General features: G+C 35.0%; 1 protein-coding gene across 2 annotated transcripts in view; it reads left to right on the top strand.

Moving 5' to 3' along the window:
- The window catches only part of LOC139514224 (uncharacterized), a 145,624-nt gene that overhangs the window by 47,794 nt on the left and 80,062 nt on the right, over positions 1 to 17,768 (top strand). For both annotated transcript variants that reach the window (XM_071303076.1, XM_071303077.1), the window contains 2 exons: positions 12,357 to 12,475; positions 15,484 to 15,548. In XM_071303076.1, coding sequence (XP_071159177.1) covers positions 12,357 to 12,475; positions 15,484 to 15,548 — 184 coding nt within the window. The remainder of the gene's footprint in view (positions 1 to 12,356; positions 12,476 to 15,483; positions 15,549 to 17,768) is intronic.

Below are 17,768 nucleotides of genomic sequence, written 5' to 3'. Positions count from 1 at the left end.
TGAACTTTTTCAATGCTATCTATGTCTTGTTGTAAGTATGGATCCAAAACAGAGCAAGCATACTCTAGTGATGATCTTAATAGGGACCTATATGCTTGCTCTTTAATGGATGTTGAACTTATGTTCAGGTTCCTCCTTAGCAAGCCTAGTGTACTTAGCTTTCTTGTAGTCCTGGTATCTATGATGAGTTTATTTACAACCACTGGGTCGATGTCACTGCTGGTGTAGATTTATTTCCCCGAGGGTATCACCAGCCCAGTAGTCAGCACTTTTTGTTCTGACATGAATTATCATTGATATGGTTACATTTAAAAATTAACTGTTTACAAAATATTGAATTTTTGAAATACTAAGGTTTTCTACCTCAGGCATAGATTACCTTAGTTGAATTTGGCAAAACTTTTAGACATTTTGGGTCTCAATGCTCTTCAACTTCGTACTTTATTTGGCCTTTTTAACTTTTTTGGATTTGAGCGTCACTGATGAGTCTTTTGCAGACGAAACGCGCGTCTGGCGTATATACAAAATTTAGTCCTGGTATCTATGATGAGTTTATTTGCATATGTTGTTAATATGCACATCCCATTTAAGGTTGGAACTGATGGTGACCCCCAGATATTTTGCTGTTGTTACATATTCTAATGAATGATTGTGTAATGTGTAGTTAAATGTGATTGTTTTTTTATTTCTGGTGACTGAAATTACATTACACTTATCTGGGTGGAATGCCATTTTCCACGTAGATTCCCACGATGCCAGTTTGTCGAGATCTTTTTGTAATGTTGATGCATCGGAATTTGATTTTATTGCCAAATAAACCATGGCATGCCATAAACTATTGTGTCGTCTTCAAATAAACGTACTGTGGATGTAAGACCAGTTGGAATGTCATTAATATAGTACAAGAAGAGACTTGGTCAAAGAACTGACCCCTGTGGAACCCCTGCCTCAACTGCAACATACTCAGATTTTTCCCCCTTTAGAACTACTGCCTGTTTACGATTGCTAAGAAAATTTTGTATTCTGTAATTTAATTCCCCCTGTATCCCGTAATGGTGAGGTTTATTAGTTAAAAAAGAATGTGAAACTTTATTGAGTGCTTCAGAAAAATCCATGACCAAAACATCTGTTTGTTTTCCGTTTTTCCGTGTTAAGTGAGACATCGTCTATAAATTCTAGTAGTTGTGTTTTGCAGGATCGACCTGTGCGAAATCCATGCTGTAGGGGATATAAAATGTTGTGATTATCTGCATGTTTCATGATGTGTTTAACTACGATATATTCTAAAAGTTTGCAACAAATACATGTGAGTAATATAGGACGGTAGTTTTCAGGGTTATATTTTGGCCTTTTTTGTATACAGGAGAGACATGGGCTGTTTTCCAGTCATCTGGAACAACACCTGTTTTAATAGACTTCTCAAAGATAATGGTAGGTATGGGTGCAATTTCATGTAAAAGTTCTTTTAAAAATCTTGGTTTAATTTCATCTGGTCCTGCTGCTTTGTTTGGATTTAAGTTATGTAAAAGTTTTTGTATACCATCTGTTTTTATGATTAATTTTGATATGGGTGGAAAAGGAGTATTCTGTGGCATGTTACACTGTTTGACAAATTCTGTATGGGAAATATTAGATGTTGGTGTGAATACAGACTGGAATTGTGCGTTAAGTGCCCCAGTTTTGTGTAGTGGATCAGTTAGGAGTTTACCATCTTGTTTAATTTCAGTAATTCCACTATAATCAGTTTTTATACGATCCAAAAAATTTTGGGATCGTATAATGGTATAATGTCGTCGACTGCGTTGTCTGCGTCGTCGTCGTCCGAAGACACATTGGTTTCCGGATAATAACTTTAGTTTAATTGAATAGATCTTTATGAATTTTTTTCAGAAGGTTCAATACCACAAAATGAAGGTTGGGATTAATTTTGGGGATGATGGTCCCAATCGTTTAGGAATTAGGGACCCAAAACAAGCATTTTTCTAGTTTCAGGATAATAACTAGTGTACAAGTATTTCAATTGCTCTGAAATTATATCGCAATGTTTAAAACCACAAGTAGAAGGTTTGGATTCATTTTCAGGGTTATGGGGCGAAAGTTTAGGAGTTAGGGGCCATAAAGGGGCCAAAACAAGCATTTTTCTAGTTTCCAGACAATAACTTGTGTGTAATTGTATGGATCTCTCTGAAATTGTACCACAACGTACCATATAACAAAGGGGAGGCTGGGATTAAGCTTTGGGTCAATTGTCCCAAATATGTAGAATTTAGGGGCCTAAAAATGGCCAAAAAGAAGCATGTTTCTAGTTTCCAAACAATCATGACGATAGCTTGTGTTTAAGTGTATGGATCTCTCTGAAATTGTACTACAAGGTTCAATATTACAAAAGAAAACATGGATTTGAGTTTAAGGGTTATTGCTCCAATGGTGGTTTCAAAAAGTGGGAGGGGGATTTTTTTGTTTACCATTTTTTTAAAGGATTCCTTTTTTTTCAAAATTTTTCAAATTTCAAATTTTGAAAAGTTTCAAGAAGAAATATTCAATTGCACAGTATTGTGCAATAGATTTGTAAGATCTTTGACCCAATTAATTTTGTGACAAAAACCCATATTATGTATTTTTTTTTATCACAATCCAAATTCAGACAGTATCAAGCTTGAATATTGTGACCAAATTTGCCCCAACTGTTCAGGGTTTCGACCTCTGGGGTCATATATAGCTGGAGCACCTGGTTTTATGTTTAATGTAGGTCTAAACAATTTTCATAGTGCCAAAATTTGTTTCATCTTGTGGTGGTAATATGATGCTTTCAATATATTCCCAGTATGATTTTCGTATACATTTCTGCACCTGGTGTTTAACCTCTTTGTATTTTTTAGCAAGTGATGCATTCCCAGGTTTTTTTGATTTTTTATAAAGTCTATCTCTTTGTCTAATGAGTCGTTTTGTTTCCATTGTGACCCATGGGTGACCGTCCTTTGTTTTTGCTGTTTTATGTGGGATGTGATCTTTCACTGCTTTTGTTATTGCTGTTTTAAAACAGTTCCACATTTCATTTACACAAAGATGTTGCTGATTTTCAAAGCGATGTTTAAATAAGGTGTTTATTTCTTGTTTAATTGTGCTCCAGTTTGCTTTTTTATACGCCCGTCAAAATTTTGACGGGACGTATTATGGTATACAAATGTCCGGTGTCCGTCTGTCCGTCCGTCTGTCTGTCTGTCCGTCCGTCCGTCTGTCTGTCCGGCGTAAACATGTCGCACCGTAACTTGAGAACGACTTATCCAAATTTCATGAAACTTAAGATAGTTGTTTCTTATGATGGTCAAATGATCTGTATACTTTTTGGTGAAAATAAGATTAAAACTTTTTGAGTTACGGCACTTTGTAACTAAAACAGGGGTGTGGTTTTTTTCACATGTCGCACCGTATCTCAAAAACGATTCTTGATTATGGCTTAAAACTTTAAACACTTCTTAGTTATATTAATCTTAATATCTGTATACTTTTTGGTGATGATTCAAAATTTTATTTTTGAGTTATTGAGTATTTTGTAAAAAAGGGGGAGGGTTCTTTTACATGTCGCACCATATCTCAAAAACAATTTATGATTATTGCTTAAAACTTTACACATGTCTTTGTTATATTAATCTGAAGATCTGTATACCTTTTGGTGATGATTCAAAATTTCATTTTTAGCTCACCTGGCCCGAAGGGCCAAGTGAGCTTTTCCCATTACTTGGCGTCCGGCGTCCGTCGTCCGGCGTCCGGCGTCCGTCGTCCGGCGTCCGTCGTCCGTCGTCCGTCGTCGTTAACTTTTACAAAAATCTTCTCCTCTGAAACTACTGGGCCAAATTTAACCAAACTTGGTCACAATCATCATTGGGGTATCTAGTTTAAAAAATGTGTTTGGTTACCCGGCCAACCAACCAAGATGGCCGCCATGGCTAAAAATAGAACATAGGGGTCAAATGCAGTTTTTGGCTTATAACTCTGAAACCGAAGCATTTAGAGCAAATCTGACATGGGGTTAAATTGTTAATTAAGTCAAAATCTATCTGCCCTGAAATTTTCAGACGAATTGGACAACCGGTTGTTGGGTTGCTGCCCCTGAATTGGCAATTTTAAGGAAATTTTGCTGTTATATGGTTATTATCTTGAATATTATTATAGATAGAGATAAACTGTAAACAGCAATAATGTTCAGCAAAGTAAGATTTACAAATAAGTCAACATGACCGAAATGGTCAGTTGACCCATATAGGAGTTATTGCCCTTTATAGTCAATTTTTAACCATTTTTTGTAAATCTTAGTAATCTTTTACAAAAATCTTCTCCTCTGAAACTACTGGGCCAAATTTATCCAAACTTGGCCACAATTATCTTTGGGGTATCTAGTTTAAGAAATGTGTCCGGTGACCCGGCCAACCAACCAAGATGGCTGCCAAGGCTAAAAATAGAACATAGGGGTAAAATGCAGTTTTTGGCTTATAACTTAAAAACCAAAGCATTTAGAGCAAATCTGACATTTTATAAAATTGTTCATCAGGTCAAGATCTATCTACCCTGAAATTTTCAGAGGAATCTGACAACCTGTTGTTGGGTTGCTGCCCCTGAATTGGTAATTTTAAGGAAATTTTGCTGTTTTTGGTTATTATCTTGAAAATTGTTATAGATAGAAATAAACTGTAAACAGCAATAATGTTCAGCAAAGTAAGATTTACAAATAAGTCAACATGTCCGAAATAGTCAGTTGACCCATATAGGAGTTATTGCCCTTTATAGTCAATTTTTAACCATTTTTCGTAAATCTTAGTTATCTTTTACAAAAATCTTCTCCTCTGAAACTACTGGGCCAAATTAATCCAAACTTATCCACAATCATCTTTGGGGTATCTAGTTTAGAAAATGTGTCCGATGACCCGGCCATCCAACCAAGATGGCGGCCATGGCTAAAAATAGAACATAGGGGTAAAAAGCAGTTTTTGGCTTATAACTCAAAAACCAAAGTGTTTAGAGCAAATCTGACATGGAGTTAAATTGTTTATCAGGTCAAGATCTATCTGCCCCGAAATTTTCAGATGAATCGGACAACCTGTTGTTGGGTTGCTGCCCCTGAATTGGTAATTTTAAGGAAATTTTGCTGTTTTTATACGATCGCAAATTTTGAAAAAATTTTCGTCGTATATTGCTATCACGTTGGCGTCGGCGTCGTCGTCGTCGTCCGGCGTCCGAATACTTTTAGTTTTCGCACTCTAACTTTAGTAAAAGTGAATGGAAATCTATGAAATTTTAACACAAGGTTTATGACCACAAAAGGAAGGTTGGTATTGATTTTGGGAGTTTTGGTCCCAACATTTTAGGAATTAGGGGCCAAAAAGGGCCCAAATAAGTATTTTCTTTGTTTTCGCACTATAACTTTAGTTTAAGTTAATAGAAATCTATGAAATTTTGACACAAGGTTTATGACCACAAAAGAACGGTTGGGATTGATTTTGGGAGTTTTGGTCTCAACAGTTTAGGAATTAGGGGCCAAAAAAGGGCCCAAATAAGCATTATTCTTGGTTTTCGCACAATAACATTAGTTTAAGTAAATAGAAATCAATGAAATTTAAACACAATGTTAATGACTACAAAAGGAAGGTTGGTATTGATTTTGGGAGTTTAGGTCCCAACAGTTTAGGAATTAGGGGCCAAAAAGGGACCCAAATAAGCATTTTTCTTGGTTTTCGCACCATAACGTTAGTATAAGTAAATAGAAATCTATGAAATTTAAACACAAGGTTTATGACCATAAAAGAAAGGTTGGGATTGATTTTGGGAGTTTTGGTCCCAACATAATAAGGGGCCCAAAGGGTCCAAAATTAAACTTTTGTTTGATTTCATCCAAATTGAATAATTGGGGTTCTTTGATATGCTGAATCTAACTGTCATGACTGTGTATGTAGATTCTTAACTTTTGGTCCCGTTTTCAAATTGGTCTACATTAAGGTCCAAAGGGTCCAAAATTAAACTTAGTTTGATTTTGACAAAAAATGAATCAGTTAGGTTCTTTGATATGCTAAATCTAAAAATGTACTTAGATTCTTGATTATTGGCCCAGTTTTCAAGTTGGTCCAAATCGGGGTCCAAAATTAAACTTTGTTTGATTTCATCAAAAATTGAATAAATGGGGTTCTTTGATATACCAAATCTAACTGTGTATGTAGATTCTTCATTTTTGGTCCTGTTTTCAAATTGGTCTACACTAAAGTCCAAAGGGTCCAAAATTAAACTTAGTCTGATTTTAACAAAAATTGAAATCTTGAAGTTCTTTGATATGCTGAATTCAAAAATGTACTTAGATTTTTTATTATGGGCCCAGTTTTCAAGTTGGTCCAAATCAGGATCTAAAATTATTATATTAAGTATTGTGCAATAGCAAGTCTTTTCAATTGCACAGTATTGCGCAATGGCAAGAAATATCTAATTGCACAATATTGTGAAATATCAAAAAGAAATTTAATTAGAGTTATCTTTCTTTGTCCAGAATAGTAAGCAAGAAATATCTAATTGCAAAATATTGTGCAATAGCAAGATTTTTTTTTAATTGGAGTTATCTTTCTTTGTCCAGAATCAACTTAAATCTTTGTTATATACAATATACAATGTATATTCACTTTTTACTACCAACTGATAAATTAAAATAATCTTTACCATTCAGTGATAACAAGCAGTTTTTTTACATCTTAATATTTTATGATGTATTTAAATGAGTAGTTATTGTTGCAAACTCCATTAGAAATTTTAATTGAGATTAGTTTTGGAATAAGGGAAAGGGGGATGTGATTAAAAAAATTGGGTTCAATTTTTCTCATTTGAAATTTCATAAATAAAAAAGAAAATTTCTTCAAACATTTTTTTGAGAGGATTAATATTCAACAGCATAGTGAATTGCTCTAAGAGAAACAAAAATTTTAAGTTCATTAGAACACATTCATTCTGTGTCAGAAACCTATGCTGTGTCAACTATTTAATCACAATCCAAATTTAGAGCTGAATCCAGCTTGAATGTTGTGTCCATACTTGCCCTAACCGTTCAGGGTTCAACCTCTGCGGTCGTATAAAGCTACGCCCTGCGGAGCATCTGGTTGGTTATTGTTTTTAATATTATTATAGATAGAGATAAACTGTAAACAGCAATAATGTTCAGCAAAGTAAGATTTACAAATAAGTCAACATGACCGAAATGGTCAATTGACCCCCTAAGGAGTTATTGTCCTTTATAGCCAATTTTCAACAATTTTTATAAAATTTGTAAATTTTTACTAACATTTTCCACTGAAACTACTGGGCCAAGTTCATTATAGATAGAGATAATTGTAAGCAGCAAGGATGTTCAGTAAAGTAAGATGTACAAACACATCACCATCACCAAAATACAATTTTGTTATGAATCCATCTGCTTCCTTTGTTTAATAGTCACATAGACTAAGGTGAGCGACACAGGCTCTTTAGAGCCTCTAGTTTGAGTAATGGAGTATTTTGTAAAAAAGGGGGAGGGTTTTTTACATGTTGTGCCGTATCTCAAAAACAATTTATGATTATTGTTTAAAACTTTACACACTTCTTTGTTATATTAATCTAAAGATCTGTATACTTTTTGGTGATGATTCAAAACTTTATTTTGGAGTTATTGAGTATTTTGTTAAACAGGGGAGGGTTTTTTTACATGTTGCGCCGTATCTCAAAAAAAAATTTATGATTATTGCTTAGAACTTTACACATTTCTTTGTTATATTAATCTTAAGATCTGTATACTTTTTGGTTTTGATTCAAAATTTTATATTAGTGATATTTAGTTTTTTGTATAAAAAAAACAGGGTTGGGGGTTTTACATGTCCCGCCGTGTCTCAAAAACAATATATGGTTATTGCTTAAAACTTTCTCAGAAACTATTTATGATTATTGCATAAAACTTCCACACAAGACGTCGGGCGTATCATGCGCTCATGGCGCAGCTGTTTATGTATAATGGAATTATTCTTGATATAATGGATAATTCGGCTATAACAAACTCAGAATAAAACAAAGTGAACAATTTCAGGCTATGCTTCGTAGCAGCAATATACTAACTTCACATGCATATATATGGGTTATGCATTTCCCAACCACTTCCTCGTCCGGTGTTGTTTGTTGTCAGCCGTCTTTGTCGTTTTGCAAACATATTCTCAATTGAAGTATTGAAACTATTTCAACCAACTGTCATTTTAACATTGCTAAATTATGCTGAGGGTATCTAGAATAAAGTTTTTGTTTTATTTTCTGTTTTGTTAATATCTTTAATATAATTAAAGATAAAGATTACTGTAAACAGCAAAAAATTTCAGCAAAGTAAGATTTACAAATAGTTTATATGACCAAAATTGTCAAAAGACCCCTTAAGGAGTTATTGCCCTTTAAAGATAATTGTACACACTGATTGTTTATCATGTTTTAAAACTTTAAAAAACTTCTCCTGTGAAACTATTGAACTTATTCTAGCCAAACTTGAGCTGAATGATTATAAGGGTATCTTGAACATAGATTGAGTTTTATTTTCTGTTTCGTCCAAAAACATACCCACCGTGGCTAAAAAAGGAGATAGGGTAAAATGCAGTTTCCAGCTTATATCTCGAAAACTAAAGAGCAAATCTGACTGAGGTAAGCATGATCAGTAGGTCAAGTTGTATCAACCTTGAAATTTTCCGATGAATCTTACAACCCATTGTTGGGTTTCTGCCACTAAATAGGCAAATTTGTATTTATTTCCTGGTATAACAAGAAACACACTCACTATGGCCAAAGTTGAACATAGGGGTATAATGCATTATTTTTGTTTTTGAGTAAGTTATGATAGATACAAAGAATATTTAAATGGCAGTAATGCATATTGAAGGGTTCTTGGTGGCCAAGTGGTTTAAGTTGTTCTACTACTGTAACCACTAGAAGTCAACACTGAGGATTTGAAGGTGCACTTGACTCCAATCTTGACTGCATGAAATAGCATAAAAGTGGCATTAAAACACCAACAATAAAAATATATATTGAAAAGCAAACATAATCATTGATGAAAGATTTAAGCAAACAAAATTTCAGGTTAGCTATGCAGGCTCTTTAGAGCCTTTTGTTAAACTGGTATAGGAGTATATGTTGCTATGCAATGCAATACTTGTTTCTTATCTTTATCAACCTTCTTTTTTCTTCTTTTTTTTTGACTCTTACTTTCTTTGAAAAAAAATATGGAAATCTTCTCCAATATGTGTGTTATTTGCCAAGCACACTTACAATCATTTAAGAATTACCTTGTAAACATCGTTATAATGCTGATCCAGTTCCATCATCAGGTGGGATCCTCCTTCCTTGGCTGTTTTTGGCGCTATTCCACAACAACCTCTAAAAGGGCGCTGACTCAGGTGATCAGTCTGAAACTGGATGACTTACATTGCTTCCTATATGTCAGCTGATGTAATTGCTGCACTGTCACTGATTGTTGTTGTCATCAGAGCTGTTACAACTTCTCTTCTATCATAAGTTCATATTTACTCAAAATGTCTATAAAATTTACATAATTCTAATTTCCACTTTTCCAGATTTCATCTTCCTTCTTCCATATCCACTGTGATGACACTTCTGCTTGTCTACACACTTCTGAAATAAGCTTCTTCCTCTCTGCTCAAACCACTTCTTAGGTCCTGAGAGCTTACCATACTGTCTGTCCCGCAAGGCCTCTGCACCCTACTTCAATAGCAAAGCACCACACCATCTATCCCCTCTGCTTGCAATCTCTTACAAGCTGTTGGATTTCTGCCATCTTCCTTTCATGCGCTTCATCCATCCTTTTTCCCAAGGGACTGTTAGTTCCAGCAAAATTGTCTGGTTCCCTGTTATCATAGTACTATATCTGGTCTTAACGATGTTGTAGCTATTTCTGTTAGGAAGCTCATACGTTGTTGAATATCTGCAGTAAATGTACAGTCTGTTGCTAGTCAATGCCTTCAGGTGTGTTGTTCTGCTCTCTCCAGCCTTTTCAAAGTTTAGGTTAGTGGTGTTTTTCTTGACTCTCTTCTTCCTCAGTCCAATCTGACTGCTATAGTTTATAGTACACTATCATATCTCAATGTGTACCTAAGTTCTTTCATTGCCACTTGACATGGTGACAACACATGTTGTAGAGATGCTGGTTTGTCTTTGCATAAGATGCACATTGGATCTTCTATCAGCCCCCCCCCCCCCCCCCCCATGTATAGAGATTTTATGGACTTCGTAGTACATCTTACACTGATATCAGAAGAGATCTCAAATGGTACCCCTCCGTACTCCAAATGAGAATAATATCTTAAAATTATTCACTTTAATATTAATTTAAGTAGTATAGCACCATGTGTTCCAGACAAATCAATTTGTCCTTTGGATATTAATTAGTTGTTCTTGTAGTCCTCTGGAAATTGTGGTACCGGCTTTGTTGTCGTACCAAAGTCTTGTCTCTGCTTCTTTCACTTCCTCCTCTGCTTTCCACTTTCTTCCTGTTCGGATCTTCACTTTGGTTCCTCTAACTTTGACGTCTTTGCTCTCCCTCAACATCATGACCTGTCATGTTTTTTGTGACTATAAACTCTTCAGTCAACACCTTGAGTGGTAATTGCGATTTTGTTCCTGTACTATACAAGCCAATGCTGCTGAAACCTCTTGGTTCGCCAAGCCAACGATTGAGGTAATCACTGATCTTTCTGTCTAAAACTTTGGACAGTGGAAACTCGTTTACCAATAATGGCCATAGTGTCCGTGGCAAGACCATCTGTTGATGAATCCAAGCTTTGTATCTTCGACAGCCAATCTACTAATTGTGTCTGTATTTCTTTGGAGTTTCCACTGTGTGCTAGTGTAGCGTCAAACTTTTTCCCCAAATATTTCACGGATTTATCTCCAACTGTTGGTGTCTGTTCCCCTGCGAATTTGAATGGTCCTCCACTGGGTTTTCCCACTGACTTTACAATGAGGTTCATAGCTGCTGCAAATAATACAACTGACACTGTACATCCCATTAATATTCTTACTTCTAGTCTTTGCCACGCTGTGGGGAAATCTCCTACTGTAAATCTCATCTCAATGTGATCAAAGTATTCTTGCAGCACTGTCCTGATAGTGGTCGGAATATGCTACCTCTGCAATGTCAAATCTACCAGTTTGTTAGGGATGGATCCGTAAGCATTAGCAAGATCTTGCCAAAGTACTGCTTTCTTCTCCTTTGCCTCTCTTAAGATCTGTATTAAAACATTAGCATGTTTAATACATCTGGATACGTTAGGCATGCCTCCTTTCTTAACTGATAAGTCTATGTATTTGTTACTTAGCAGGAACCTTGTTGTCCTCTTTGCTAAAACTGCTAGGAAGATATTTATCCTGGATGTTCAATAGGGGATGGTTCTTAACTGATCAACTGTCCTTGAGTTCTCTTCCTTTGGAATAAAACATCCTTCTGCTTTATACCATGCATCTATCATCTTTCTTCTTCTTCTTCATACTACTGTTAAAAGCGTCTACAATCGTCTTGTCAGCTTGGGACAGTTCTTGTGTACCAGATACTGAATATCATTCAGTCCTGGTGCTGGTGCTACACGTGCCTTCTTTAGAACATCCTGCACTTCTTTGAACTTCAGATCTGACTCATCAAATTGTTCTTTTCGTCGTCCATCCCCTCTGCTGGGAATCTTCTACAAGCAATATAACCTTTGTTTGCCAGCAATTTCTTTGCATTTAGTTATTGTAAAAACATATTGAAAAGAAACAAAGAGATAAGAGATACTATTGAAATGTACAATGTTTCTACTTAAGGAGGTTCACTACTCAGTTTCAAAATAACAAGCTTTTCATTACACTAGTATATATTGATAGGGGAAAAATAAAGGAACCAAACAAGCCCAAAAAATATTAGGTCAATGTGCTTGTTTTCCAGATGTAAGTCATTGAAATTTTGGCAGGAAAATGTTCTCTCTTGATTTTTTATATCTTTGTCATTGACAAGTTTATGTTCTCAAAAACTATAAAAAAAAAATAACAAGGATTTTTTAGGCTTTTACAGATTGCTTATAATTATACATTATACAAAGAAAAATGGGGGTCAATGGGCAAAAATTGTTAAGGCATTCAAATAGATAAATCCAGAGGATTCCGAAAATCTGATAAAAATCCCAAAACATGACAAGCGACATCCTTAATTCATTTTACAAAATGTTTTCCATATTTTTGAGAATTGTACATCAGTATTTTATCATGGAGAAACTTATTGAAGAAATATGTATTGATAAAATGTTAAAAGCTGCTTGTTCTATTTTCAGTTGTCAGAGGCTAGGACTTACCTCCTTAGCCTATCTTTGGAGAAGGGACCAATCAGAACTGCTGAAAGAAATGATAGATTCAGGGGTGTCAGCCATTTTGATTAAGGTAGCATCTATGGGTAGGCATTGATTTCCTTGATAATTTTTATAAGACTGCAAAATGTCTGTGGTTGTATATTGCTTCAGCGTCGTCGTCATCATTGTCATCAGCGTCGTCTGAAAACATTTGGTTTCTAGAAAATAACTTTAGCATAACTGAGTAGAAATTTAGGAAATTTAAAAACAAGGTTTAGAACCACAAAAGGAAGGTTTGGGTTGATTTTGGGGGTTGTGGTCCTAACAGTTTTGGAATTAAGGGCCCACAATGGGACCCAAATAAGCATTTTTCTAGTTTCCGGATAATATTTTATGAAACAGGGTATGGATCTCTGAAATTATACAACAAGGTTCCATAACAGAAAGGGATGGTTATGATTGGCTTTGGGGGTATATGGCTCAAACGGTTTAGGAATAAGGGACAAAAAAGGATGAAAAACAAGGGTGTCCTGGTTAATGGACAATTACTTTTAAGTGAAATTTTGATTACTTCCCTTGCACTGTATTTGAATTATCAAATGGAAAATTATGGTTGCAAACTCCATTGGAAATTTGAAGGGGGGGTCAATTCACAACAGCATGATGTAATACACAATAGCATTAAAATTGAATATAAATTCAAATCATATAACAGATTCTAACTTCATTGACTAGAATTATTCTGTGTCAGAAACCTGTTATGTGACAATAATTTAATTACAATCCAAATTCAGACCTGTATCATGGGCGAATATTGTGTCCATTTTTGTCCCAACTGTTCATGGTTGGATCTCTACCGTCGTATCCAGCTGCGCCATCAAAGCAATTAAGAAGAATAGTTAAACGCAGTAAGTCATAAAACCTGGTATTAAACTGATAATCGTAACTGGAATTACGACTATTCCAATATGGCACCGGCAGTTATAGGTAAAATCATTTTTATACGCCCGTCGTCTTTTAGACGGGACATATTATGGTATACCGTTGTCCTTCCGTCCGTCTGTCCGTCCGTCCGTCCGTCTGTCCGTCCGTCTGTCCGTCCGTCCGTCGTCCACACTTCGGACAATAACTCAAAAACACTTTCACCAATTTCCATGAAACTTAAGTGAATTGTTTATATCTATTGACGTAAGCTCCCTTTTGTTTTTTTTTATTTCAGATTTTAAGTTTTGAATTTATGGGGCTTTATTCATAAAAATTGGGGGATTTTCAACACTTCGGACAATTACTCAAAAAGGCTTTCTCCAATGTCCATGAAACTTTGGTGAATTGTTTATATCTATGAATGTAAGCTCTCTTTCGATTTTTATAAATTTCAGATTTTAAGTTTTGGATTTATGGGGCTTTATTCATAAAAAAAGGGGGATTTTCAATACTTCGGACAATAACTCAAAAAGGCTTTCACCAATGTCCATAAAACTTTGGTGAATTGTTTATATCTATTGATGTAAGCTCCCTTTCAATTTTTATAAATTTCAGATTTTAAGTTTTGGATTTATGGGGCTTTATTCATAAAAAAGGGGGATTTTCAACACTTCGGACAATAACTCAAAAAGGCTTTCACCAATGTCCATGAAACTTTGGTGAATTGTTTATATCTATGGATGTAAGCTCCCTTTCAATTTTTATAAATTTCAGATTTTAAGTTTTGGATTTATGGGGCTTTATTCATAAAAAAAGGGGGATTTTCAACACTTCGGACAATAACGCAAAAAGGCTTTTACCAATGTCCATGAAACTTTGGTGAATTGTTTCTATCTATTGATGTAAGCTCCCTTTCAATTTTTATGAATTTCAGATTTTACATTTCCGTGTTATGAATTTTTATGCTTAAAAAAGGGGGGATTTTCCAATTTTGGGACAATAACTAACACTTTCACAAAATTTTATGCAACTTTGATAAATTGTTTATATCTATTGACATAAGCTCCCTTTCCATTTTTATAAATTTTAGATTTTACGTTTTCTTAAGTAATGAATTTTCATACTTAAAAAAGGGGGATTTTATGAAACTTTGGTGAATATATTAATGTAACATCCCTTTTGATTTGTATATATATTTCTAGTTGATCATATAAATTCATTTAAAGCATAAAAGACAAGTTAAAAGAGCAACGGGCGTATCATGCGCTAAAGCGCAGCCCTTTATTCTCAAATGTAGCAAGTTTTGTCAAAAAATACTCAGCTGCAAGGTTTTTCTATATCATTACATTATATTTGAATCGAAACGGTGCACCTGAATTGTCTATGCGCTTTGAAAATTGCCGTTGAAAAATTCGGGATGATAATCGTTACTCGGAAAAAAGATAATTGTAATTATGGTATTAAAAAATGAGAAGATAATGAGTTACTATTGACAAAAACATGCTACATTTGAGAAAAATGACTGTAAAGATTATACCTATATCTGCCGTCGCCATATTGGGATAATCGTAATTCCAGTTACGTTGATCAGTTTAATACCAATGAGGTAGATCCATGATTAGTGGTTAGTCAACTAGTCACAACCTGCATTACATTGCTTGCTTTTGCATCACTTTGCCATTTTGAATATCATCCATCTGTTAACCTATATATGTTAACTTTTACATCATGTATGTCTGTACGTATGGCCCGAAGTTGGTTTTCGTTTTATATCTTTATTTAGCCTCAACCGAGTATACACAATTTTTATTGTCAAAACTCAGATCAAGTTTGAATTTGGTTGTCGATAATTTTACTGTTCTGTAATGCCCCATCAAAACTTGGAGTAATGCCCCATCAAAACTGGAAAAGGCTAATCATTTTGTTTCCGTTCTCTTACTTTAGTTTGCCTGAACAAAACGTTATGACACTTTTGCGCAATGTTTAGTACCACAAAACATAGGTGAAGTTAAAATTTGGCTTTTACAGTTCTCTAGTTATGTTCCTATATAACGTTATACCTAAGGAGGGGCATCATATGTGTTCATGGATACATTCTCTATCTATTTTTGTATTAAACAAGTATGGAATATGATACATATACCATTATCTCTGTTTGATCTTAATTCTATTGACAACATATTTTTAGGATTAAATCCTAAGACTCATTTGGGAAGGAATTTAAAAGAACTATATCCACAGTTAATTCAGATGGTAAGTCTTCTACTATTCAACTTACCTCAATTGAAAGACAGTTTGGATAAGGAATAATTGATTGAATCAATATAATATTTCAAACCTTTCAGGTAAATGGCAGTCATATTTAGCTCACCTGGCCCAAAGGGCCAAGTGTGCTTCTCTCATCACTTGGCGTCCGTCGTCGTCATCGTCCATCGTCGTCCGTCGTCATTAACTTTTACAAATATCTTCTTCTCTGAAACTACTGGGCCAAATTTAACCAAAACTTGGCCACAATCATCATTAGGGTATCTAGTTAAAAATATTTGTCCAGTGACCCGCCCAACCAACCAAGATGGCCGACATTGCTAAAAATAGAACATATGGGTAAAATGTAGATTTTGGCTTATAACTCTGAAACTAAAGCATTAAGTACCAATCTGACGGGAAAAATGTTAATCAAGTCAAGATCTATCTGCCCTGAAATTTTCAGATGAATCGGACAACTTGTTTTTGGGTTGCTGCTCCTGAATTGTAATTTTTAAGGAAATTTTGCCGATTTTGGTTGTTATCTTGAATATTATTATAGATAGAGATAAACTGTAAACAGCAATAGTGTTCAGCAAAGTAAGATCTACAAATCTACAACCCCCCTCCGAGCATCGCTACATCAGTATTAATACAAAAGTGGATAACTACGTCATACTACATAGATATTGAATAATAGATTAAATCATAACAAACATGTCACACAAATAAAAGGATTTATAACTCTTTCGTTTAGTCAAATTATTTACAACAGTAAAGAGAAAAGATATATTCGTTAGACCAAATCCACCCCCGTTCTCTTCACCCTTGGCGGTTGAGCTTACATTTGTGATATCAATGTTGCGCCATCTATCGGAAGATTAAAGTGACGCTCATTACGAATACATTATTCTTGACCAATGGTAGCACTTGAACTCTTCAATTTGGAGGTAAAAACACGATAGCGTCTAGATTTTACACACTTGGTAAAACCGGAAACAAAAATATACGTCAACATTCATGCATTTGTGCATGAAACATACACAGGAACTTCTATTAGTTGATTAAAAACATTCAAGTTGTCACTAAATATAGTTGTTTGTTTAGTAATGTAAAGACTTGTTGCACAATAAACACGTGGTAATTGTTTACAAACACTTTCTAAATCTACACGTGATCATGTTATATGCACTTTTTGATTGGATGCAGCGAGTTTCTACTGCAACCAATAAAAATCCTTACCTTGTGTCTCCGAAATTTTATCTCAATCCGCCAAGGGTGAAGAGAACGGGAGTGGATCGTAACCGCTAGCGAAGATGTAGGACAGGGTAATTTCAAGGTGGGTATTACATTGGTCAAACCAATATTTCTTTTCTTTATATTGTTGTCAAATAGTCTACATAACTGTCACTGTTAGTTGTAATAGTGGTAATTGATGAATTACGGTCATCATACGGCTTGACTGCGGATTCCCAAACCAGAAGAAAGGGGGGGGGGGGGGGACACTTGAACCTTCCCTAGAGTGGACAGGATTCTTGAATCGAAGCCTGGGAAAGAGTGGGAGTTAGGTTGGAGGGAATTTGGAGTCAAGCAGGAACAATGTGATGATCAAGGATTATATAATAGAAGTATTCTGTGCTTCACAAAACAAAATATTAAGGGGATGGCAGTGGGAACTACCACATGTCCACCCCCTTAATTACAGGGGCGAGAACTAGGTGAAATGGGTAGGAAACAAGCCGCTTAGATAATATATGCTTACCTGCAACAGTAGTATACCGCTGTTCAAACTCATTAATCCATGGACAAAAAACAAAATCGGGGTAACAAACTAAAACTGAGGGAAACGCACCAAACATAAGAGGAGAACAACGACACAACACTACAATGTAACACACACAGAAACGGACCAAGCACCAGACAAAATCCCACGAGAATAACAAATACATGTATAACATCAAAACCAAATACATGAATTTGGGATAGACAAGTACCGTGACACGTCTTATCGCAATGTGAATTTACACTAAAAAATAAGAGAAAAACCCCTGATGAATTGATGAATTACATCACTCAATTAATTAAAGAATTCTTTTTTTTAATTTCTTTTCACCAATTTAACAATGTTTATTGATTGTAGTACTTTTTAACTCTCAACCAATCATCAGACAAACATCAAAAATTTATTTGAATAAATTGATTGAAGTTTCCAGCTTTATATGTTTAGCT

The sequence above is a fragment of the Mytilus edulis genome, chromosome 3, assembly GCF_963676685.1.
Source record: "Mytilus edulis chromosome 3, xbMytEdul2.2, whole genome shotgun sequence".
Lineage (NCBI taxonomy): Eukaryota > Metazoa > Mollusca > Bivalvia > Mytilida > Mytilidae > Mytilus > Mytilus edulis.
The sequence above is the reverse complement of the archived record's forward strand: the minus strand, read 5'-3'. Positions and strand labels throughout refer to the sequence as shown.